Source organism: Puma concolor, unplaced genomic scaffold (genome assembly GCF_028749965.1).
Source record: "Puma concolor isolate L17-30 unplaced genomic scaffold, mPumCon1.1.hap2 unalloc_scaffold_39, whole genome shotgun sequence".
Classification (NCBI taxonomy): domain Eukaryota; kingdom Metazoa; phylum Chordata; class Mammalia; order Carnivora; family Felidae; genus Puma; species Puma concolor.
Genome location: NW_028240246.1, coordinates 319,186 through 344,384, shown reverse-complemented (window position 1 = coordinate 344,384; position 25,199 = coordinate 319,186). Strand labels below are relative to the sequence as shown.

Below are 25,199 nucleotides of genomic sequence, written 5' to 3'. Positions count from 1 at the left end.
AACTATAAAGGAAAAAATGACAAGACAGACTTTATCAAAATTAAATATATTGGCTCTTCAAAAAGACTGTCGAGGAAACAAAAAGACCACAAAGTGAGAGACACAGAGGATTACATATCTAACAAAAAACTTATACCCAAAATATATAAAGCGATCTTACAACTCAATATTAAGATAATGAATATCCCCAACTTAAAAATGGGCAAAATATTGGGACACCTGGGTGGCTCAGTCAATTAGGTGTCTAACTGTTGATTTCGGCTCAGCTCACGACGTCCCGGTTCGCGAGATCGGGTCCTGTGTCAGACTCTGTGCGGACAGCACGGAGCCTACTTGGGGTTCTCTCTCTTCCTCTCTCTGTCCCTGCCCCATGCATTCATTCTCTCTCTCTCTCTCAAAATAAGTAAACAAATAATCAATATAAATAAATAAAATAAACATATATAAACATATATTTATAAAATAATATAAATCGAAATAAATATAAATCAAAATCAGCAAAACATCTGAACAGATGCTTCACAAAAAAAGACCTAGAAACGTCAAACAAATTCAATTCAAAAATGGCCAATGTCTTCAGATATTTGGGAAAGAAATGCAAACTGCAGCTACCATAAGACACCATCCACACCCATTAGAACATAAAGGAAACGGGAAACATGGGAAGCAACTGGACGCTTGTGAGCTGCTCAAAGTGTGATCTACCCAAGTAACAAAACATCTCTGAGCAACAGAAATGAACAAAGCAGCACACCGGTGACCCAGAGACGCGTTACGCTAAGTGAGGGAAAGCACACACGAACACGACACACCGGATGATGCATCTACCGGAAACCGTGGAAGCAGGACGAAAGGCAGATCGGGGGCTGCCGGGGACTAGCGGCGGGGGACAGAGGGGAGACTGGCTGCACAGGGGGACACGGAGACATTCTACGACGGCAGAAATGTTGACGTGGTGGTGGTCACGTGAAAACTCAATGAGCTATATACTTACAATCGGTCAGATTTACCGTACATAAAATACACCTAATAAGCCGATTAAGCAGAAAGTGATGTCGAGGCTTTAGCTCAGGGTGAAGCCGTTCTTTGCTCCACAGTTGGCTTGTTTTCCCTCAAGACGCCATCCTGACCAGAATGTCCTCTTGACCCCCCCACTTCGGGGCCAGCCGGGGCCCTGGGGAGAAGGGAGGGTTGTGTCCCACCATCCCCTCTGTCAGTCCCTCTATCACCAACCTGGAAGTCGTCCCTCCGTATTTGCTAAGAACCTCACGACCTGACCAGTTTCATTCCTTTCCCTCGAAGCTGCCTCCAGTCATTCCGTAGGGCTCTGACGTCCACACGGAAGAACACACAGGGCAGAAGACAAGCAAAACCAAAGGAATTTCACAGGGAAGCATAAAGTCGCTCTGGCAATAGGCTATCAGATTCAGTGAGGGTTTCAGGCAACATGCAGGGCTGGTAGCATGAGCCAGAGCCCGAATGGAGGCCTAGGAGACAGGTGAGAGCCTCTGTCCCCACCCTTTGTGAATTAACAGGCTCTGAGACACGGCAGCCCTTAGATGTCTGACCAGTGGGTTCAACAGAATCCGGAGGACAGTGTGGGAAGGTCAAAGCCTACTCACCATCGCTACCACAACATTCTCTAAATTCCCCTACGTGCCCAGTTCTCTGATGCAAGAAAGGAGTTTGTTAGAAGCTGCCCAAGACTGGACTCTTACATGCACACCTTGGAAAACAGGTTGGCAGCTTCTGAAATCCTAGTCCTGGGTATTTACCTAAGACTAAGTATGCAAAACACCAACTTTCCAAGAAACACCAAGCTAGTGGAAAAAAAAAAAAAAAGGTTTTAAAGTAGAACTGAGACCTTCAATTGCTAAGATTATATGTTTTCTACTACTAGTAGGAAATGGAATCCAGGAGCAAGAGGAGATCAGATAAACAAAATTACAGATGCTTCTGCACATGTAAGTCCAGGTCAATCTTAATGCTGCACTTACACAAGGAAGACTAAAGAATCAGCATGGAAGTCATTACTCTGTAACATCCCTTAATTATAATCAATTATAAAAGTGAATTAAACCTTTATTTGTGGAAGAGCCTGTTGAATTAAAAAACATTGTGACTGTGCTTTTGTGGACATTGGTGAAAGAGCTGGTAATGGAATAATTCCAGAATCGTACCAAGTAGCGATTGGTAGAATAAGTACAGCCCAAGAAGAAATATTTTTAGAATGGTATTTTCAACAATTTGAGAAAATAGCCACTAAACAGATATAAGAAGTCATATTCTTTTTTAAACTTTTTTTTAATGTTTTTATTTATTTCTGAGACAGAGAGAGACAGAGCATGAGCGGGGGAGGGGCAGAGAGCGAGGGAGATACAGAATCCGAAGCAGGCTCCGGGCTCCGAGCTGTCGGCACAGAGCCAGACGCGGGGCTCGAACTCACGGACCGCGAGATCATGACCTGAGCCGAAGTTGGGCGCATTTTAATTTAAGAATATGACTTCTTGGGGCTCCTGGGTGGCTCAGTCGGTTGAGCGTCCGACTTTGGCTCAGGTCATGATCTCGTGGTCTATGGGTTCGAGCCCCGCGTCGGGCTCTGTGCCGACAGCTCGGAGCCCGGAGCCTGCTTCGGATTCTGTATCTCCCTCGCTCTCTGCCCCTCCCCCGCTCATGCTCTGTCTCTCTCTGTCTCAGAAATAAATAAAAACATTTAAAAAATAATAAAATAAAATAATCAAAATGCGTTGAAGACCAATATTATGACCTCTTTCTATTAACACTATAGAAAATTAACCAAAAAAGCTACAGTATTGAGTATCTAGAATTTAAAAGTAAGTATAGCATTTTTTATCTGAGATAAATGATAATAAACTCTTCACCTCTACTAAGAGCCTGGGCCGACACACTTGAGGTCTCTAAACAAACCGGCTGTGGTTCTGGGGCACAGGTGGAGCCAGGATCACAGGTGGATCGGGGGTTTCCAATCTGGCACCGCCATTCGCTTGTCACCAGAGGATCTGCAGCGTTTGGTGCTATTGCGATCTAAATTTTGGAGTTTCCGGTAGTTTCCAAACTTTTTCTAACAGGGCAAGGTTCTCTTTTCAAATAAAATCGCATATGGAATAAACCGACAGATTAAATAGGTGGAAAGAAACACGGTAGCAGATCCTGTAATTGGTTTAGTATCAATCCCAGCCTCCTGTAAGATCTCCTTCCTGCCCCGGAGGTTAAAAACCACGGGGCCAAATTTCCTCGCGCCTGACCAGAGTTACCACTAATGTGAGACTGAGTTCAGAACTGAGTTGACCGGAAGACAGACAGGGGTAAGCTCCCCTCCTTTTCTGGGAGGATCAAAGCAAAGACACAGGGACCTATAGCCACCGGATTCCTGCCTCCCCGGGCTTCCCAAGCGAAGCAAGTAAAGTAGTTTGCAGTCCCCGGGGGAGGAGGAAACTCTAGGGCCTGGAAGTCTTTCTTGGTCACTCTTCCCACAGTTGGTCCCTTCAGTCCTTCCGATAATTTTTAAGTCGCTCAATATCTTTCTCTCTGTTTAAACTAGCTTAGATTGGTTCCTGTCACCTATAACCAAACCTTGACAGAAGTATTTATCAGGAAAAATTCACTCTCAAAGTTACAAATTATTACCTATCTCATTATGAAGTCAACAAATGAGAAGAAGCTGTGTGGATGAACATAAAAGTTTGAAACACACATTATGGAAGACACCTGCAGTCTTACATCAGGCTCAGAATTACATTCATTTCTGGATTTTTTTTTTTCTTCAGGGACCCATAATGGTTCACACAGATAACAAGATACGAGAGAGAAAACACTGTTTTGGAAAGTGTGTGGTTGTCTCATAGACTTCCTTACAAATTCAAAGTCTCTTGATTGAAATGACTCAGAGAGGGAGAGGGAAGATGGCGGCGTAGGAGGACGCTGGGCTCACCGTGCGTCCTGCTGATCACTTAGATTCCACCTACACCTGCCTAAATAACCCAGAACCGCCAGAGGATTAGCAGAACCGAGTCTCCGGAGCCAAGCGCAGACGAGAGGCCCACCCACGGAAGAGGGTAGGAAGGACTGCGAGGCGGTGCGCGCTCCACGGACTGGCGGGAGGGAGCCGGGGCGGAGGGGCGGAGGGGCGGCTCCCTGGCCAAGCAGAGCTCCCGAGTGTGGCTGGCAAAAGCGGAGGGGCCTGACGGACTGTGTTCCCACAGCAAGCGCGACTTAGCGTCTGGGAGGTCATAAGTTAACAGCTCTGCTCGGAAAGCAGGAAGGCTGGAGGACAAAGGGAGGGAGAGCTGCTGAGCCCCCAGACGACAGAGCTGAGTTTGGTGGGGAACAAAGGCGCTCGCCAGCGCCATCTCCCCCGCCCATCCCCCAGCCAAAATCCCAAAGGGAACCAGTACCTGCCAGGGAACTTGCTCGCTGCGCACAAACACCCAACTCTGTGCTTCTGCGGAGCCAAACCTCCGGCACACGCAGCCCATCAGCGAATCCTGCTGGCACATCCAGAACCCTCTGCTTCTCACCACCTCGACCGCTACCACTCGGGCTCCGACGGCTTTCACCCCTGGCCTGGCTTGTGGCGAGAGCCTCCTGACTGGTCTCTCTCCCCTGAGGTCCTTCAACATACGAGCCAGGATGACTCCCCATTTAAAGGAAGTCAGATCACGTCCCTTTGCCCCAAACCCTGCAATGACTGCCATCTCCCTCGGAGGGAAAGCTAACGTCCCTTCTGTGGCCCGCGAGGCCCTCCGTCACTCCGCCCTCATCTCTAACCACCCCCTTCCCATCTCCTTGGTTTCCTGGGCACGTGCCCATGGCAGGATCTTTGCATCTGTTCCCCTGCTGGAGCCACACAGGTCGGCCCGTGCCTTCCTGCCTCTCTCCCTGCACATCTCCTCAAATGTCACCTTATCTTGTGAGGGCTTCCTTGGCCACCCATATGAAATAGTATGCTCCCCTGCCGTGGCACTCCCCAAGTTCTCCATAGCAATTATTATCACCAGTCCATACTATACATTTACTTGTTAATTCTCTTCTTCCCTGCCTCTTGCACTAGGATATAGGAAGTCTGTGAAGACAGGGACGTTGCTTTGCTTCCTGCTGTGTCCCCAGCACCCAGAACAGCCTGGCACAGCACAGATACTTAATAAATACCCGCTGAATGACCGTGTGCCTGGACACCACACACCCCTCTATGCTCCCTGGTTCCTAGGGCTCTGCCAGCAACTGGGGGGTCCAAAGGACGCACAGTTCTCTCTTCCGCAGCCTGAACTAGCCTTGGAGATTTCAGATAATTGTATAGGGTCTTCCTACCCTTCAGGGAACCTGACGGCCTAGGCATGAGGCACACTTTCTCTGGCATGGTTACACGGACTACAAGAAAAACCTAAAAGAAGCCAGTGTGGAGACCAGGGCTCTCCTGAGCTAGGAACCTGGCCGGAATCGTCTGCTGGGTCACGGCAAACAGAAAATGAAGTGAGAAAGAGACCGGCTCCAGGGCAGACTTTTCTGTTTGTGGGGGTTGTGGAGAAATTCGCTTATGGTTACTGAACGCTTTTTAGAATTGCACAGGGTGCGGAACTCGAGCTGGCCTCATTGTAAACAGCGCACAGAGGACGGCTAACAGATGGCAGAGCTGATACAACCCCACCAGAGCTGTTAAACAAACCATCGAAGACAGAGGTCTCGGGAAGGGGCACTGAAACGCCTTCCGGAGGCAGGGTTTGCTCTGAGCTACAGGCAGAACCCAGAGTCGTGCATAGTCACACGACCTCGGGGGGGAAGTTTCAGTATTTCAATATATGAAACAGGTTTGGGGGCATGATACTGTGGAGCTCTCATGAGAAAATATAGCACTTTTCCTGAAATGCTTCCCTGAATTACTCAGCAAGGGTGTTCCTGATTACATTTTGGGAAGAGGCTTTGCTCGTGAGAATACACTACCCAACCGGTAATGGAAAAGAGGGCTCTGGCACTGCTCTCCGAAAGGCACTGTCCCCGCGGCAAGGTCACTGGAACCCTGCGGTCACCTACCCATCTGCCTGCGGTGCACCACCCTGAAGTTCTGGTGCTCCTGGGCCGCCGCTGCCCTGCTTGGCCGGCCTCCTGGGGAAGGCACGCAGGCTTGGTCTAAGGCCCCCGTGGAGTGGCTTTTCCTTGGCCCTTGAGAAAAATGCTGGAGGAGCCCAGGCCTGGACTCCGGAGTCCCTCCGGAAGAAGCCACGGAGTGTTCTGAAGGGCTCTCTGCGGGCGGCTCCTGGGGAGGCCGGTAGAAGTCATCCTCTGAAATCCAGCTCCTGCTCTTCTAGTGGGAAGGGAGGGAAGACATAGGTGGTGGTTGAAGGTTTTTGTGTGTTTGTTTTGTTTTACAGACATCTTGATGGAGACACAATTCACCGATCATCAAAGGAACCATTTAGAGTGCACGACTGAATACTTTCAGTGTATTCACGGAGTTGTGCAACCAGCACCACGAAGTTCAGAACATTTTCATTCCTCCAGAAAGAAACCCCGTGCTCGGGAGCGGTCAGTTCCCATTTCCCCTCAACCGCTCCAGTTCTAGGCCACCACTAATCTACTTTCTGTTTCTAGAGATCTGTCCATTCTGTTTACATAAACAGAATCTTCATTTATGGTTTGTCTTTTTATTCATTTGTATGTATATTTATTTTGGGGTGTATGGGGGGGAGACAGCATGAGCAGGGGAGGGGGACAGACAGGCAGAGAAAGAGAGAGACAGAATCCTAAGCAGGCTCTACACTCAGTGTGGAGCCTGACGTGGGGCTCAGTCTCACGAACCTGGGATCACGACCGGAGCCAAAATCAAGAGTTGAACGCTCAACTGAGCCACCAAGGTGCCCCAATATAAAAGGAATCTTATAAATGTGGTCTTTGTGTCTGCCTTCTCTCTGAACATCAGGTTTTCTAGGTCCATCCATGTTGTGGCAGGCATCGGTATTTCTTTATTACTAACTAGTATTCCAAGGTATGGATGTAGCACATTTGGTCTGTCCGTTCATCAGCTGATGGGCATCTGGGTTGTCTCTGCTTTGGGGCAATTATGAATAATGCTGCCACGAACATTCACGTAACCATTTCTTTTTTTTTCTTTTTTTTTGTTGGGCAGACTGGAGGGCCTTTTATTCGCGAGGATCGGGGGTGGGGTCCCAGGTGTGGAGAGACAATAAATACTGAGGAATGTCGGGGTCTCAGTGCATCCAAAACGTGGATTAAGGTGCTGGGGTCCTGAAACTTGGCGGGTCGGAGGACAGGTCAATAAATACCCAAACTGCCGAGGCGGGCGGAGCCTGCTGTGGCCCCCAGAGCTACATACGTGAGGAGGGCGCGCGAGTCCCCGAAAAAGCGGGGCTGGCGAAAGCAAAAGGTTCTCGAGAAGGCGGGCGGGGCTCGCACTAGAGTTCGCCGCGGGAAGAGAACATTCCCGGGATAGTAGGGCCTCATGCACAGGGATTTGTGGTCTGCGAGCCGATAGGCGGGGGGCGTGTGGAGGGTGAAAAACTGATGGCGGAGCCCTGGCCCTGCTGTCTCCTCTAGATCGCAGTTTGCCCATCCACGGCGGGGCCTCAGCCAGGCCGGAGTTAGTAGGTGGTTGGTCTGCCATTCTCCCCAGCAGCAACTGCAGCATTCCTGGTTGCAAGCCTCCCTGGAGCCCCCTGCTCCTCCCTCCCCGGCCGCCAGGGGGCGGGCCCGGATCGCAGGGCTGGAGCTCGGGCGGAGACCCACGCTGGGAGGCGGTGTGAACGGGGAGGCGGTAGGAATGGCTTCTGCGCCGTGCCCAGGTCACCCAACCCTCCAGCTTGGGGTCCTAGGGTTCAGGGGGCGAAGGCGGCTCCCGGGTGGCGCCAGACCGGGGCGAGATGGTGGGCGCAGGCCACCAACCCTGTGCAGCCCAAGGCGGCGGCAGCAGCCAGAGCAACGGCGAACAGGAGCAGGGAACGCGCCTCCGATAGGTCAGGCTGGCAGGGAGCAGCAGGTGGCGGCGGTGCATGGGGCCTGGCCCCACCAGCGGGCCTTGGCCCAGAGCCACGGCCGGGGGGCCATATGGGAAGGTGCATCCGTGGCCCGGGGACTGGGGACCCCCGTGACAGCTGCGTCTCCCCCGGCCTGCAGCAGCTCCATCCGCTCCTGCAGCTGCCGGACGCGCGCCTCCACGTCTCGGTTCCGGGCCTCGGCCTCACCGAGCTGACCAACTTGACCATGGCCCTCCCCTCTTCTCCAGTCCCTGGGCGTCCTCAGGAGAAGGCCTGCCTCACCAAAAGGCCCTGTTTGGTTTGTCTCTGTCTCCACGTAACCATTTCTGTGTGGACCTATGTTTTCCGTTCCGTTGGGTACATGTCTATGAGTGCAACTGATGGGCCATTCGGTAACTATGTCTAACTTTCTGAGGAATTTCCAAACTCTTTCCCTAAGTGACTACACCATTTTACATTCCCACCACATATGGGGATTCCAATTTCTCCACATCCTTTCCAACGTTTTTATTATCTGTTTGATTATAGCCATCCTCACATGTGTGAAGTACCGTCTTGTGGTTTGGGTTTGCAATTTCCCCAGTGTCTAAGGACAATGACACCGAGCATCTTTTCACGTGCTCAGTGGACACCAGTAGATCTTCTTTGGAGAAATGTCTATTCGAATTCTTTGCCTATTAAAAAAAATTTTTTAATGTTTATTTATTTTTGAGAGAGACAGCGGGGGGGGGGGGGGCAGAGAGAGAGAGGGAGACACAGAATCGGAAGCAGGCTCCGGGCTCTAAGCCGTCAGCACAGAGCCCGACGTGGGGCTCGAATTCACGAACCATGATCTGAACCGAAGTCGGAGGCTTCACCGACTGAGCCACCCCACCCAGGCTCCCCTAAGTCTCCAACTGATTTTGAGTTAATTCTTGTGTATGGTGTGAGGAAGGGGTCTACCTTTATTTTGTCGCAGGTGGACATCCCATCATCCCAGCACAGTTTGTCAGCCCTGCTTATAGGGTTTGAGATGAGGGAGGCATGGGTGAGCAGGACCCAGGACCCCTTCTGTTGCTGAGACTGAAGCTGCTCACCAGTGGGAGAAGTGGGGTGGGTCTGGGGTCACAGAATTGTGGGAAGGGATTTTAGCTTCCCCCTCCCCCATTTCAAGCACTCCCTGCCTTTCTGTGCCTAAGCATGGATGAGCAGAGTCAAGAAGAAAGCTGGCTGGACTGCCCTAAGTGGCTGTCTACACAGAGGAAGTGACTCACACGAGAGGTGGGTCCAGCCCAGCTATTTTGTTAAGTGTCACCAGCCTCACCCTGAAGTTGCTATTTCCACCCCCTAAATGAGACTGCCCTCTCTGCTCCCGTAGACGCGGAAGGGGAGTAAGGCTTGGGCTGCCCTAGAGGGATTGGTTTGCACAGTTTAATCCATTCAGATGCTTTCTGGCACCTTAAGCCAAGAGTGGAGAACTCTGAGTCGGGAGTATCGGGGCCTCAGGGCTGGGCTCCAGGGCTCCCTCTGAAAACCCTCGGAATTAGCAGGTGCTTCCTTCAGTCAGTGACAGGACAATGTGTCAATCAGGGTGGCTACTTGGGAAGCATTTGCAACACAAGATTCTGAACAAAGCCTGCCTGGGCCATAGAGACCCAGGGGAGCTCCCCGAGGAAAATGGGCAGGAGCCCCACAGAGCCTGGCACACACACCTGGGAAGTCCTGCGGCCTCCCAGCTCACTATTCCTTAAGACTCAGCTCAGGGGCCGTCCATCACCTCCTCTGGGAAGCTTTCCTGACTATTTCCCAGCCTACACTCCTCCCGCTGCCTAGCTGGGTCAGGGACTCCTCGGGGCTCCCACGGCATTCTTTGCCCACCCCACCCAGCACCTACCAAGCTGTATGCAATGGCCACTCTTCTTTCTGCCTGGCACAGAGTTATCACAGGTGAGGGAATAATTCTTGAGTATCAAACGTCTTTGGCATAAAATAACAAGGCTGGGGCAAGGGGACTGGAAGGAAGGAGACAAATGTGAATTGTGAGGTGATAGAAGTTCACTGGTGAGGGCTCCTCTCTCCAAGGAGGTGAGGGAGACGATCGGGAAGTGTTCAGACTCGGTCCAGCGGCCACAGGTCAGCCCCCAGGAAATGATACTCCAGGAAACATCTTTTGTTCTCTTAGACAACAGACAAAACCAGTGGGAACACTGGGTCCTTGGAGCTACTGCACACAGGCCTGGACGGAGCTCTGTAGCTGTGCCCCAGCCAGGGCCCCCGGTCACCAAGCGGAGTGTGGGGGGAGCACCCCACTGTTCCCCCTCCCCCTTCCTACCACCTACCTTCCTACCTTCTGCTCATTCAAGCCCCCACATCTGGCCAGTTCCCTGCCGCTCTAACGGTGGAGGAAACCGCCACAGACCACGGGTCAAAGCCATGGCAGCACCTGCCACGAGGGGCCCGAGACAGAGGAATGCCACTTTCACTGGGTGAAGTCTTAGAATCCAGACTGTCCTCTGGAGTGCAACTGAGAAATCCGTTCACAGCCCCCCGGAGTCCACAAATAGAAGTCCCCTTAGCTCCCCCACTCCCGGCCCCTTTCCTTCCTGGCACTTGTCACCAGTGTAATTATGATGTGGGTAATGACTTGCCTGATCCAGTGTCTGTCCCCAAGGAGCAGGGCCCTTGTCCGTCCTGTTCCATCACCGTACCAAGTATGGTGCTTGGCCCAGAGCAGGGCCTCTGTGGTGAATGAATTTAAAATAATGGTTTTTGTTTCTTTTTTAAAGAAAGACTGAATGGCTCTCATGGTTATACGACTTGACAGTCAGAACCCTCTACTCACCCCCCCACCCCCACCCCACGCCACCAAAGTGTCAAATAAATGGCAGTGACTAAGTGACAGAAGCACAGGAAAATGAGACTCACAGGGGTGACACGCGGGGTGGAGCCGGGGGTCCACCAGGTGGGCTGCACGGGAGTGCCCAGCGACTATCTACTTAGGGGAGGGATGAGTGGGTCCTGTGGGCTCTCAGCCACCTGAGTCCCCTGAGGCCTGCGGGGAGGCGGAGCCCGCCCTGGTCAGACCCACCAGCCCAGCCCATGCACTTGGCGGCCTACTTCTCAGCGTAAACTCCCAAGCTGGCATCTCGAGAGTCTCTGAGAGTTCGAGAGCCGTTAATTACGCCTGCACTCACCCAGGTACGGTGTGCAGAGCTGACCTTACAGAAGGGAACAGACATGCTCTTCCGTATCACGGAGCCGATATTCGAGTCCAGAGGCAGGAAATCAAGTGAAGCAGGCAAATGGGAAAGGGAGTCACTGGGGACGGTGCTTTTGGGACAGGGTGCTGGGGGAAGGCGGAGACAAGGGTGAGGAAAAGGGGCGAGCTGGGAAAGGGTCCGGGCAGATGGAATGGCAAATGGAAACGCCTGGGGCTGAAAGGAGCCTGCGGTGGCAGAAGCTGCCGGAGGCCAGAGGAGCAACGCCCGGTGAGCCGAGGAGCTTGGGTGACAAGTTAAGCTGCCCTGTCCCATCAGCTCTGGGACCCTGGCAAGACAGGATGTCGGAGCTGAGACACAACACGAGTCAGGTCTTGGACGGGAGTGAACTCAGCTTGGTCAACGCCACTCTGTGGCATCCTGCTAGGGCGCGCAGCCCCAGACCCTAGGGGTAGCCCCCTGCTTCCAGCTCAAGCCGGGGGCTGTGGAGTCGTTCTTCTTTACCCTTCAGGGTGTTGACAGTTGTCGGCTCAAAACCTTCAGAGTCCTCTGACATTCTGGGCCCTGAAGACTCTTCAGGATAGTAAAAAATGGAGACTGTGACCTCACTTATACAGCTACATGGCTTATACAGTCACATTCAGTCAGTGGTGCTAGTCGGTCCGATATCTGTATGGACAAAACGTGACTTTTGACTCTTACCTCACACCATACACAAAACTCAGTCCCAAGTGGATCATAAATCTAATTGCAAAAGGTAAAACAACAAAGCTTCTAGATGAAAATACAGGGGTCTTCACAGCTTTGGGTAGAGATCTTAAAACTAGACACAAAATACGTAAACCACAAACAGAGAGGCCAATAAATTGAAGAGCATTAAAACCAAGAATTTCTGCTCCACGAAAAATACCATTAAGAGATTTAAAACACAAGCCATAGGGGCACCTGGGTGGCTCAATCAGTTAAGCATCCAACTCTTGATTTCGGCTCAGGTCATGATCTCACAGTTTGTGAGTTCAAGCCCCAAGTCAGGCTTTGCACTGACAGTGTGGAGACTGCTTGGGATTCTCTCTCTTTCCCTCTCTTTTTCTTTTGTTTTTTAATGTTTATTTATTTTTGAGAGAGAGACAGAGACAGAGTGCAAGTGGGCAAGGGGCAGAGAGAGAGAGATGGAGACACAGAATCCAAAGCAGGCTCCAGGCTCCAAGCTGTCAGCACAGAGCCCGGCGCACGGCTTGAACTTGTGAACCGCGAGATCATGACCTGAGCTTACCCGACTGAGCCACCCAGGCATTCCTCTCTCCCTCTTTTTCTGCACGCGCATGAGCGTACACACTCTCTCTCAAAATAAATAAATAAACGTTAAAAAAACAGGCAAGCCATAGACTTGAAGAAACGTTTGCTATATGTATATGCGACATATTTTTTTCTCTAATAAAAGACATATCCATAATATGTAAAGAGCCTCTACCAATGAATCAGGAAATACACACAACTCAATTTAAGAATGAAGCAATGACTTAGAGACTTCCAACAGCCAATAAGCCAACGAAAAGGTATCAAGATCGTTAGTCATCAGGGAAATGCAAATTAAAACCACAGTGAGGTCCCACTGCACACCTATTAGAGTGGCCGAAATGAAAAAGACTGATGACCCACTGGCTAGGATAAAGAGCAATGAAAATGCTCACATATTGCCAATGTGAGTACAAGTCAATGCAAGCACTGTTAGAAAACTGCTTGGCAGTATGCACTAAAGGTAAACATATGCCTTCCCAATGACTGGGCGATTCCGCTCCTAGATATATACCCCCAGAAAAGAGTGCAGAGGGGTTCACAGAAATACAAATGTAAGAACGTTCACATCAGCTTTCATCATAATAGCCCAAACCTGGAAACAACCCAAATGTCTGTTAGCAGGAGAATGGATAGATGCACTGTGATATACTCTTACAATGGAATGCTACAGAACAATGGAAAAGAACAAACTATAGCCTCATGCTATATGCACAGGTGAACCACACAGACATAATGCTCAGTGAAAGAAGCAAAAGAGTATGCATTGTACAGTTCCTTCCATACGAATGAAGTCGAACAATAGGAGAAATTAATCTACGGTGCTAGAAGTCAGAATAGAGGCTTCCTTTAGAGGGGAACAATGGGACAAGGCATGAGAGAGCCTTCTGGTGGGCTGGAAGTGTTCTATGTTTCCATCTGGAGGGTGGCCATAGAGGGTACATCGTATATAAGTACTCACTGAGATGTGTACTAAAGATCACTTTACAGCATTCCTCGAAAACGTTCTAAAGGGGGAAATAATAGTCTTTTTTTCTGGTAAATTTTTAAAAATCTTTATTTTTGAGAGAGAGAGAGAGAGCGCGCGCAGGGGAGGGGCAGACAGAAAGGGAGACACAAGAATCGGAAGCAGGCTCCAGGCTCTGAGCCGTCAGCACAGAGCCCGACGCGGGGCTCGAACTCACGAACCACAGATCACGACCTGAGCTGAAGTCGGACGCTTAACCGACTGAGCCACCCAGGCGCCCGGAAATAATAGTCTTTTGAACAAATGGTGCTGGTACCACTGTACATCAATATGCAAAAGAATCGAGCTGGGCCTCGTCCTTATACCATATACAAAAGTCAACTCAAAATGGATCATAGATCTCAATGTAAGAGCTAAAACTATAAAATTTTTAGAAGAACGCATCAATCTTTGTGACCTTGGGCTAGGAAACGGGTATACACGGGACACCAAAAGCACAAATGGCGAAAGAAAAAAATAGGTAGACTGGACTCTATCAACATTGAAAACGTTTATGCTGTAAATGTTACCACCAAGAAAGTGAAACGACAACTCACAGGATGGGAGGAAACAGTTGCTAATTATGTATTTAATAAGGGTATACAACCCAGAATATATAAAGAACTATTATAATTCAATAATAAAAAGACAAATAATCCCATTTTAAAATGGGCCAAGGGGTACCTGGGTAGCTCAGTGGGTTCAGCATCTGACTCTTGGTTTTGGCTCAGGTTGTGACCTCACGTTTCGTGAGTTCAAGCCCTGCATCGGGCTCTGTGCTAGCGGCAAGGAGCCTGCTTGGGACTCTCTCTCCTTCTCTCTCTGCCCCTCCCCTACTCATGCCCGCACTCCCACAAAATAAATAAGTGAAAAATAAACAAAATAAAATAAAAATGGGCCAAGGTTCTGAATAGACATTCCTCCAACGTAGATCTACAAATGGCCAAAAGTCACACAAACAAGATGATGCTTGACATCATTAGTCATTAAAGAAACGCAAATCAAAACCGTAAGTAGATACTGCTCCTGCCGCCTGCTAGCTATAATGACAATTTTTAAAAAGACAGTAAGAACTGTTGGTGAGGATGGAATACATTGCTGGTGGGAATATAAAATGGGGCCGCTGCTTAGGAAAACAGTTTGGTAGTTCCTCAGAAGGTTAAATATAGAGTTACCATGTGACCCAGAGATTTTGCTGCTGGGTATACATCCAAGACAATCAAAAATATACCCACACAAAAACTTGTACATGAATGTTCATGGCTGTGTTATTTATATTAGCCAAAAAAATGGGGGGAAAAAAACAAAAGTCTATCCACTGATGAAGGACAAAATAAAATGTGACGGGTTCATACAAAGGAATCTACAATGAATTATTACTCCCTGAAGCACAGATCAGGCTCCAACAACGATGAATCCTGAAAACAGTATGTTAATTGGAAGAAGCCAGTCACCAAAGGCTGCATATTACAGGATTCCATTTCTGTGAAATGTCCAGAATAGCAAATCTATAGACAAAGGAAATAAGTAGTTGCCAGGGGATGAGGGGAGTGAGGCGGGAGGAGGAGGATGGGACGTCACTGCTAATGGTAAGGGATTTCTTTTCTTTTCTTTCTAAATGTTTTTGTTTATTTTTTGAGAGAGAGATAGAGACAGAGCATCAGCAGGGGAGGAGCAGAGAGAGAGGGAGTCTGAAGCATGCTCCAGGCTCTGAGCTGTCAGCACAGAGCCCGACATGGGGCTCGAACTTGTGAACCACAGATCATGACCTGAGCTGAAGTCAGACCCTCAAACGACTGAGCCACCCAGGCATCCCAAGGGATTTCTTTTATGGGGGATGAAAATATTTTCAAATTCGATTGTAGTGATGGCTGCACAACCTTGTGAATATACGAAAAAAAATGGAATTATACACTTTAATTAGGTGAATTGTATGGTATATGAGTTATATCTCAATAAAGCTATTTAAAAGTGTGTGTGTGTGTGTGTGTGTGCGCGCGCGCGCGCGCGCGCGAGCGCGTGTCCTAATCTATTTCACGGCCTTGGCCCCATCCTGAGTTACAGGATCTGGAAGCTACCGGATGAGAGATATGCACGGATGGAGCTGAAAAAGCAAGACTATATCCTAACGTGACCCCAGACAGCAGCTGGGATAAACCGGGGGTTCTGTATGTCCGCGTGCACACGTGCATACAACTTCCTACCCTGGCTATTCATCCTCAAGGACAAATGTGAAATGGCAAAGAGCTCAGGTCCACAGCTTTGACACCGCTTCACTGGGCCGATGGTTCTCAAGCCTCTGACCCATGGCTCTGTGCAGGAGATTCCCAGGGCTGGCTTCCCTCGGGGTTATCAACAAAGGAGACCGGCCCATTCTAGAGCTGCACTGCCCAACAGAAATAGAATTCCAGCCACATGTATCATTTTAAATGTTCTACTAGCCACGTTTTTAAAATGTAAAAAGAAACACGTGTAAGTAACTTTTATATTTAACCCAACATCAAACATATTTTCATTGTAACACATAATCGATAAATGATTGAGTATTTCACCTTCTTTTTTTTTCAGACGAAGCCTTCAAGATCCAGTGTTTATTTCACATAGCTTATCTCAGTTTGGACTAACCACATTTTACACGCTCATTCAACAGCCACGTGTGGCTAGTGGTTACCATAGGGGATGGTGCAGTTCTAACCTGGCTCATATTGCAAGATGAGTATTCTCAAAGTCTGGTATTTTAGCAAATCTGAATTTAATAATAACAAGAGCTGAGGAGGAAACCAAGGCTCAGTGAGGCAAAGGGCCTTGCCCGAGGCCTTGAGCTGATAAGTGGCAGTGGTTATGCGCAGGGTCTATGATCAGATGAGAATTATCTTCTCTACGGGGTCAATGTGAGAGGACAAGAGAGACCCATGGGAAGGGACTGGCACCGTGCCTGGCTCACGTCCGCCGTGACAGATATGAGGGGCTAATGGAGACAAGGCAGAGACCACTCGGGGTGGCTAGCTGGGGAGACCCTGCACCAGCTCTGAGACATTTCCCCAAGACCTCTCCCCGAAAAGCTTGTATCACTCACCGGGCTGGTGGGTGAGGACACCCCAAGGCTCCGTGCAGCTCCGTCATCCTCCACAGACTTCTGCTGGCCGCTCCCCGGGCTGACTGCTCTGGCCGCCGCCTCTCCCACGGGACTGGAAGGCCTCTGGTCTAAAATGCTCACCGAGGGGACAGCTTTGGCAGTGCCCAACTGCAGCAAGCCCAGGGTGCCAGGTGCCTGGGGAGGCGGCTCCTGCTTGCGGTCCCCATCTTGAGTCCCAGAGGATGCTTGGGGCGGGAGGGGCTCTGCGGGCACATCAAAAGGGATGCTGGCCTCCAGGCCGGGGAGGGGGAGTGAGGCCCGCCCCGTGGGAATCTCCATTTCTCCACTCAGTCCGCTCAGTCCATTGGTTGGCACAGAGTTTACCTGGGCTTTGCTGAATTCCGACAATACCCTGGAAGTTTTTAAACAGAGAAACCTGTGTGACAAGCTGTCAGCTAGAATGCCCAAGGCTATTGGGACGGCGGTAAGAAGGCAGAACTGCTGTCTGGGGATTTCAAAAACAAAACATCCTCGTCATCCACCCACCGTGCTCCTCTGCTTACACACAAGCCTTCCTCTGACACGCCTCACAAAGTTTCTCCCCAGCTGGGACTGAGGTAGAGTGGGCGGCCAAGGGAACTGCGGGGCCCGGGATCTCCGGTGCAAGCGCTGGTCCACCAGAGCTGGGCCGTATGTGGGGTCCCAGATGCCTCCTGTTCCCAGGACCTGCTGCCGGAGATCAGTGTACACGGGGTGCAGGAGTGTGCACGCAAGTATACATGGGGTGTGCACCTGCTCACTCTTCCAATGGTACTGCCTCTTCCTGCCCTTCAGTGGTGCTTCAGGGACTACAGGGAGCCAGTGTTACTGTCTTTACATACACACACACACACACGCACGCACATGGAAACTACTCTGGGCCTTCTAAAATGTGCACTGGCTAGTGGCTGCTCCCCTTCTCCTGAGGCTTCTGAGAATCCACATTCTGTTTCTGAACTAGAACTATTTGCTGTCTCCTCCTTTGTTTATGAACCAATAGAGTATGTCACGGGCGAATACAGATTCCTACAACAACAAAGCTACCCGGGGCCCAAGAGATTGCCCATATCTGCCCTAATGGTTTACACTGGGTCAGAAGACGTGCCAAACTCCCCTTAATGTGGGCTCATTTCCATAAGGATTTTAGAACTCAAGTTTCTACCTTAATGTCTTCTGGCTGAGCTGTGTGCTCTTATCTACATCATAACCCCAAACAACATTTCAAGACATGCTAGTCAAACATTGGTGAACAACCCATACATTTATGGGCAACTGATCTGCAGCCCAAGACATTTCAGTGGGGAAAGAATAGTCTTTTCAACAAATGGTGCTGGGATAAGCGAACAGTCCCATGCAAAAGAAGAAAGTTGGACCCCTACCTCATACCATATAAAAAATGAACTCAAAATGGATCAAAGACCTAAAAGTAAGAGCTAAAACTATAAAACTCTTAGAAGGAAACAGGTATAAATCTTTGGATCAGGCAATGGTTTCTTATATGACAGCCAACAAATAAGTAAACAATAAAAAATAGGTACGCTGGACTTTATCAACACTAAAAGCTTTTGGGCTTCAAAAGGATACTATCAAGAAAGTAAAAAGATAACCCATAGAACAGGAAAAAAATCTGCATATCTTATATCCAAGGATTATCACATATCTGATAAGGGTCTAGTATCCAGAATATAGAGAGCTCTTACAATTCAATAATATTAGAACAAATAATCTGACTGAAAAATGGGCAAAGGTTTACAGAGACACTTCTCTAAAGGTATACAAATGGAAAGTACATGAAAAGATGCTCGATATCATTAGACGGGAGTGAAATACAAATCAAAACCGTAATAAGATACTACTTTATGCCTACCAAGATGCCTATAATAAAAAAGAGAGAGGGGCACCTGGGTGGTTCAATCAGTTAAGCATCCGACTTCGGCTCAGGTCATGATCTCACGGTTCGTGGGTTCGAGCCCTGTGTCGGGCTCTGTGCCGACAGCTTGGAGCCTGGAGACTGCTTCAGATTCTGTGTCTCCCTCTCTTTCTGCCTCTCCCCAACTCATGCTCTGTCTCTCTCTCTCTCTGTCTCTCTCTAAAATAAGAAACATTAAAAATTTTTTAAAAATTAAAAAGACAGAGAATAACAAGTGTTGGCAAAGGTGTAGAGAAAATGGAACTCCTACACGCTGCTGGCGGAAATGTGAAGTGGTGCAGCCTCTGTGGAGAACAGTTTGGTAGTTCCTTAAAAGTTAAACATAGAGTTACCATATGAGTCAGCAATTCAACTCATGGGTATATACCCAAGAGAATGAAAAGACAATGTCTGCACAAAAACCTGTACACGAGTGTTCACAGCAATATTATTCACAGTAGCCAAAAAGTAGGAATAGAACAAATGTCCACTAACTGAAAAGATAAAACAAATTGTGGTGTATTCACACAATGGAATATGATTCAGCCATGACCCATGCTACAACACGGATGAACCTTGAAAACCTACTAAGTGAAGGAAGGAGGTCACAAAAAGCCACATAGTGTATGATTCCATTGGTATTAAATGTCCAGAATATGGGGCGCCTGGGTGGCGCAGTCGGTTAAGCGTCCGACTTCAGCCAGGTCACGATCTCGCGGTCCGGGAGTTCGAGCCCCGCGTCAGGCTCTGGGCTGATGGCTCAGAGCCTGGAGCCTGTTTCCGATTCTGTGTCTCCCTCTGTCTCTGCCCCTCCCCCGTTCATGCTCTGTCTCTCTCTGTCCCAAAAATAAATAAAGGTTGAAAAAAAAATTAAAAAAAAAAAATAAATGTCCAGAATAGGTAAATCCATAGCTAGTGGGTAAGGGGTTTCCTTAAAGGGTGATGTTGGTTGGCTTTGGTTGGCACACTGCTGTGGCCCCACAATAGGTTCCTAAAGTTCACGGACTTCATTCCTTTACCCGTAAAACCGGCACGGTAACAGCACCCACCTATGACTGTGTTCAAGGCTGAATGAGATCATATAGGTAAAATGCTTATAGAGTGTCTGGCACAAAGTAAGTACTCAATAAACATTAACCTCAATTTGTCATTGGTTGTTCTTATCGCCACTGGCAAGACTGCTTAGCCTCTACACACATGGCTATAAAAATGTAAGGAAAGAGAATTACGGAAATATTCACCAGCATTACCGAAATGGTTATCAATTATAAATGACCCCTCGTCTGTAGGACACATTTTAATGATGGAGTGGACTGGGTGTGGGAATAAAGAAACACCACCCGACAGCAAGAAGCTTGTGTGATAAATTAGAGTTTCCACCAAATCAACACCGCGGTCAGGATGAAATCAAGTTCACAGGAGTCTCACCAGGATCAGAGCTGGTCGGCAGGACCCAGAGAGAATAAGAGACATGCACATCAAGTGGGAAAAAGTGCTAGAGATGAGGTTTTGAAGGAAAAGTGAAAGAAAGAGAATTTTCAAAACTTTTGAAGAAAATGCAACATAGGGCTGAAACGCTCCAGTCCTTCCACTTCTGTCCAGCTCAGGGCAGCGTTTTTCAAAAACTGCCTGTTGAAAAATTCTAGAAGTTTGTGCTTTCATTTAGAAGACAGTCTGGAAACATATACGTATTATACACATACGTATATTGCGCGTACACAGAGGCGTAGGTGTGGAATAAAAGCATGGGCTGGAGAATCGGCATGACCACCCCATAAAGTGCCCCCGCCAAGCGATTCTGAGCCTGCGCTTTTCCTGAGCGCGTGGACTAGCGCGTTGGGGTCCACGGCACCACCTGGCGGTCAGGGGTGCTCATGAAAGTACAGGAGGGGGCCGCATGTGCGAAGAATCATTTCCCCCAAGAGAAGGCCTCATGATAACGACCTCTGACAAATATCACCAAGCACAGATCTGCAGCCGTGTATACACAGACAAGTAGCGCGAGAACTGACATCACGGGGACCCCCAGTAGTAAAATGATGATGACACCGCCTATGGAGCACTCACCCTGTGATTGGCACTGCTCTAAGCGCTTTGCATACCTTAACTCACTTCCTAGCATTCTTATCCCCGTCTTGCAGATGAGGACATCAAGGTCAGAAAGGTTGAGTATCTTGCCCGGGGTCGCAAAGCTGGTTAATGGAAGACTCCAGCAGTCTGGCTCCTGAGTCCACACTCCTAACCACCGGCCCCTAGCTGTGCTTCTCAGCGATCACTGTAATTCAGACCCAACCAACACAAAAGAAGCTATTCAGGCCATCAATCCTCTATTCACAAAGCAAACTGCAGTTTGGTTTCCAGAAAACATTAAGTTAATACATTTCCTTGGAATGTTACATCTTTTGTACTTTATGTTTAACTTGTAGATGATTTTAAAAAACTTTTTTTAACATTTATTTTGATAGAACGCCTGTTCTCTCTCTCTCTCAAAATAAATCAACTTTAAAAAATCCACGTAAACAAATATTTAAGTAATATGACAAAAATAAGCGAACTCTTAACTGCTGATGTGACTCTTCACCCTCAGACACACCCTCTAAGAGCTGGTGTGTGTGGACGTGCGAAGATAACTTCAAGCCCAGCACTCAGAGTGACGGTGCTGGATGTGTGTTTGTGCACCTGTGTGCTCTGTGTTTGCTGGTTCCGCACGCCACTGCCCCGCGCTGGTCTGTACATCCTGACCCTCTTCCCTTGACTTCTCCCACAATGCCCAGGATGACGCTTCCCACACAGGGTGGACGGTCACTGATTCAACGGCCTTAAGCTGGAATTTTCCAATCACAAGACTCACGAAAGATAAAAGCAGGGCACATGACAGACAGAGGGCCGGCGGGCTGGCCTGTGGGAGGAGGAGACACAAGGAAGGGTTCAGACAGGTGAGTGAACTTAAGTCACGCCATGGGCCCAGCCGATAGAGCGGGGATTGCTCCCTTCCAGGATGTTCTACCTAAATTCTTGTTTGATGTTTGAAAGTTCTAGCTAATGTGCTCTGTTGCTCAGAAGCTGCTTCAGCCGTAATTCGCCCCCAGGCATCTGATCTGATTCTCAGCCAGAGAATCCCTATGAGGGAGCCTCCACTTTACAGATGAAGAAACAACCTCACAGAGCCAACGCTTGGCCTGCCGTTACTGGACTTGTGACTGGTAGAACAGGGCTTGAGGCCGGATCCTGCTACAAGCCAGTCCGTACCGGCACCCAATCTGGTGTTCTTCCCACAGCAGCTGGGAAACCTGTAAAGACTTGAATGAACCAAGAAGGTAGGGGCACACAGGAGTAGAAAAGAAGATCCTAGACACTGGCTGAGGGAACATGGGTCTGGCTGAAGGAAGCGCTTAATAAAAGTTTACCATTTTCGGGGCGCCTGGGTGGCTCAGTCAGTTAAGCGTCCGACTCTTGATTTTGGCTCGGGTCATGATCTCACAGTTCCTGGGATCAAGCTCTGCATCACGCTCTGCACTGACAGCAAGGGGCCTGCTTGGGATTCTCTCTCTCCCCCTCTCTCTCCCTGCCCTTCCCCAACTCATGCTCGCTTGCTCTCTCTCTCTCTCTCTCTCTCTCTCAAAACAAATAAATAAACTTGAAAAAAAAGTTTATCATGTTCTACCTATTAGATGAGCAAATATCCAAAAGTTTGATAATACCTTCTGCCTACAAGGCCGAGAGGGCACAGGTACATTCCTGACAGAGTGTAAACAGGCGGTTATCTATGAAAATTGTAGATTCATTTATCCTTTGCCTCAGCAATTCTGTTTCTGGGACTTTACTGAACAGAGATAGTTGCATAGAATTAGAATATCACATACACACGGTTATTTATAGAAAGAGTGAACTCCAGTGTCCAGTAAATACAGGGCTGGTCAAATAAACTAAGGTACATTCATACAATGGAAACACATGCCACGGGGAAAAAAAAAAAAAAACTGAAGAAACTGATATGAAGCTCCAAAACAAAAATTCTGATCTCTTCTGAGACAAGGTATCAAACAGTATATTTATAATAGCTTTGTGGGGATGAGGCAGAGATAAGAAATATAAAAGACATTTAAAAAGTCTATCTATTCATATCTGTTAGGTGCATTTAGAAACATCAGAAAAAGACATGTAAAGGGGGTGCCTGGGTGGCTCGGTCAGTTAAATGTCTGACTTCAGCCTAGCTCATGATCTCACAGTTTGTGAGTTCGAGCCCCACGTTGGGCTCTCTGCTGTCAGCACAGAATCTGCTTCAGATCCTCCGTCCCCCTTTCTCACTGCCCCTCCCCTGCTCATTCTCTCAAAAATAAATAAACTTTAAAAAAAAGAAAAAGAAAGATGTAAGGAATTAATAATTATGGTTACAAAGGTGGAAAAGACGTTTCACTGTAGGTAGACTTTTTTTTCTTACCATAAAAATAAATCTATTAAAAAACGAATGTTTCAAAAGGGCCTGAACGAAGAAGGCTCTGCTGTGGTGAGCATGGTTAACATAGAGAGATGGTGACTCACTACGTTGTACACCTGAGACTAATATAACACCGTGCGTCAACAATACTCAAATAGAAAAAAGTTCTTTTAAAGAGATAGCTCTCTCCAAGGTCCCTTCTCTAGTCAAGTTCATTGCTCCCTGTGCTCTTCCTCCACTCACTTGCTTGGCCCCTTTTGTGCACCACCTCCTCCAGGCCTCATTCAGGGTCTGTGTCCTTCAGAGGCCTTCTGGGAGGTCGCAGCGGAGCACCCTGACGCGCTGGGCTTCACTGCGTCTTTTGGAAGTCGTACATCTAACTCCGAACCGTTAGTTTCCGCCCTAGAGGCAATAATATTTTACACGAAGCCTCAGACAAATTAGGTAACTTGTCGAAGATCAGCCAGGGGCAGAGCCGGAGCCTGATTCAGCTCTGAGCCCTCCCTGAATCCATTCTCCTCGCTGCCCCATGTTGCCTCCAGTTATAAGTCCCGGCAACTCCAGTCCCTGAGGAAGAGCCACGGTCCTCTTTTCCTTTATGCCCTTAGAGAGCTCAATGCTCAGTGACAGGCAATCACATGCCATAGGAAGGGAGAGAAAGAGGAAGAGGAGAAGGAAGGAAGGAAGGCAGGGGGAGGAGAAGGAGTGGGGGGAGGACACTCACTCTTGCAGAGACGGGTCTGAGTCATCGGCATTTGCTGTCCCCAGATCGGAGTCGTAGGACATGGGCTCCTCGGAACGATCTGGACTCTTGGAGCCATTCACTTGGAGTGGGCAGCTATCAGAGTTTAGGCTGCAAGACAGCTGGGATGAACTGGCGGTGTCCAGGCTGAGGGAGGAGGCCGTGAGCTTCCGGTTCCGTCGGATCTTATGGCCTGAGTGCTGGACTTCGATGTCCTCCGAGCCTGAGGAATGGGAAATTGAATCCAGAGACTCTTTCCGCTGTAGTTGTGTCCCAGAGGTGGTGAGGGGGTCGAGCTCAGAGAGCGGGCAAAGCCCAGAGAGAGCCAGTGGGGTAAGCGTCCACTCGTTTAAGATGGCGGACTTGTAGGAGAGCTCGAAGGATAAGGACGTCAGTCCCTGCAGGAAGCTGAGGAGGAACTGGCCCTCCTCGGCGTCTCGAAGCAGGGCTGCGGGCTGATAGTACTCGCACAGGCGGGCGGGCTCCTGGAGGAGCAGCTTCAGGTAGCACTCCATCAGGCCGTCATTGAGGGCCAGCCTCAGCCAGGCCCGGCAGCGGCCCACGTCCGTGCTGACAAAGATCAGGTGCTCCAATTCCGAGACGATGTGTCTGCGGGTGGAGAGGACAGGCTTGTTTCAAGAAATGATTTCAGATCACGGAGGATTGTTTTATCCACTGGTGAGCAGGAGCCAGTAATAATGACTGCAAGTATATACAGGCTTGGGAAAAAATCTCAGATAGCAGTGTTCTACAGGGAATTGAGAAATATTTAGCTACAACTCCCCACTTTTTCGAGGTTACTGTCATGCAGGATAATTGCCATTTTTGTTACAACTCCCCAGGCGCCCTTGACATCACCTGCTCATCCGGCATACATCTGATGAGCCCCTAAGTGCCAGGTCTTTGGAGCCGTGAAGATACAGGATACAGACATGGTCCTGCCCTCAGTCCAGGTTACTACCTTTCAAGGGCACACGGAGGTGAACCCTGTTGTCAGTAGAGCTGGGGTGGGGGGAAGGCAATCACTTCCAGGTTGCAGTAAGAACAATGCCTTAGGCAAGGCATTGAGGGATTAGGCATAGGGATTACGGATAGGCAAGGCATTGAGCTGGGCCTTGAGGGATTTCAAGCAGCAAAGATGGAAGGGGAACCTTAGGCACCAAGGACTGACAGCAAAAAGGCACCAAGGGTAGGGAAGCAGCAGCTGTGTAACAGGAGTGGTGAGCACTCCCGTTACAGCACGGGGAGGAGGAGGAGCGGCTGATTGCGTTGCAAAGTCAGGTGATGCAGGGTCTCGAGCATCCAACCGGTGAGGCAAAGTGGGGCAAGGGTCCCCACACCTGGCTCTGCGTCAGAATCACCTGGGAACCTGGTCAGGATACAGATTCTGGGGCCCCAACGAAGTGAATGGGACTCCAGGCTAGCACTGGGGAGCCTGAGAGTTTTTACACCGGAAATGACTCGACCGCAGTCACGCAGACTTCTGGGTG

General features: G+C 49.1%; 1 protein-coding gene across 10 annotated transcripts in view; it reads right to left on the bottom strand.

Moving 5' to 3' along the window:
• Nucleotides 1-5,959: 5,959 nt before the first annotated feature.
• LOC147571234 (pleckstrin homology domain-containing family M member 1-like) overlaps nt 5,960-25,199 on the bottom strand; it is a 29,513-nt gene continuing 10,273 nt past the window's right edge. For 3 of the 10 annotated variants that reach the window (XM_086696513.1, XM_086696515.1, XM_086696514.1), the window contains 3 exons: nt 23,692-24,318; nt 16,582-16,993; nt 5,961-6,319 (listed from right to left, as the gene is read on the bottom strand). In XM_086696513.1, coding sequence (XP_086552639.1) covers nt 6,041-6,319; nt 16,582-16,993; nt 23,692-24,318 — 1,318 coding nt within the window. In that variant the 3' untranslated portion in view covers nt 5,961-6,040. Of the gene's footprint in view, nt 6,320-8,443; nt 8,681-9,173; nt 9,998-10,595; nt 10,725-16,581; nt 16,994-23,691; nt 24,319-25,199 lie in introns of those variants that run through there. The other 7 variants (XM_086696516.1, XM_086696517.1, XM_086696521.1 and 4 more) reach the window with 6 other exon arrangements.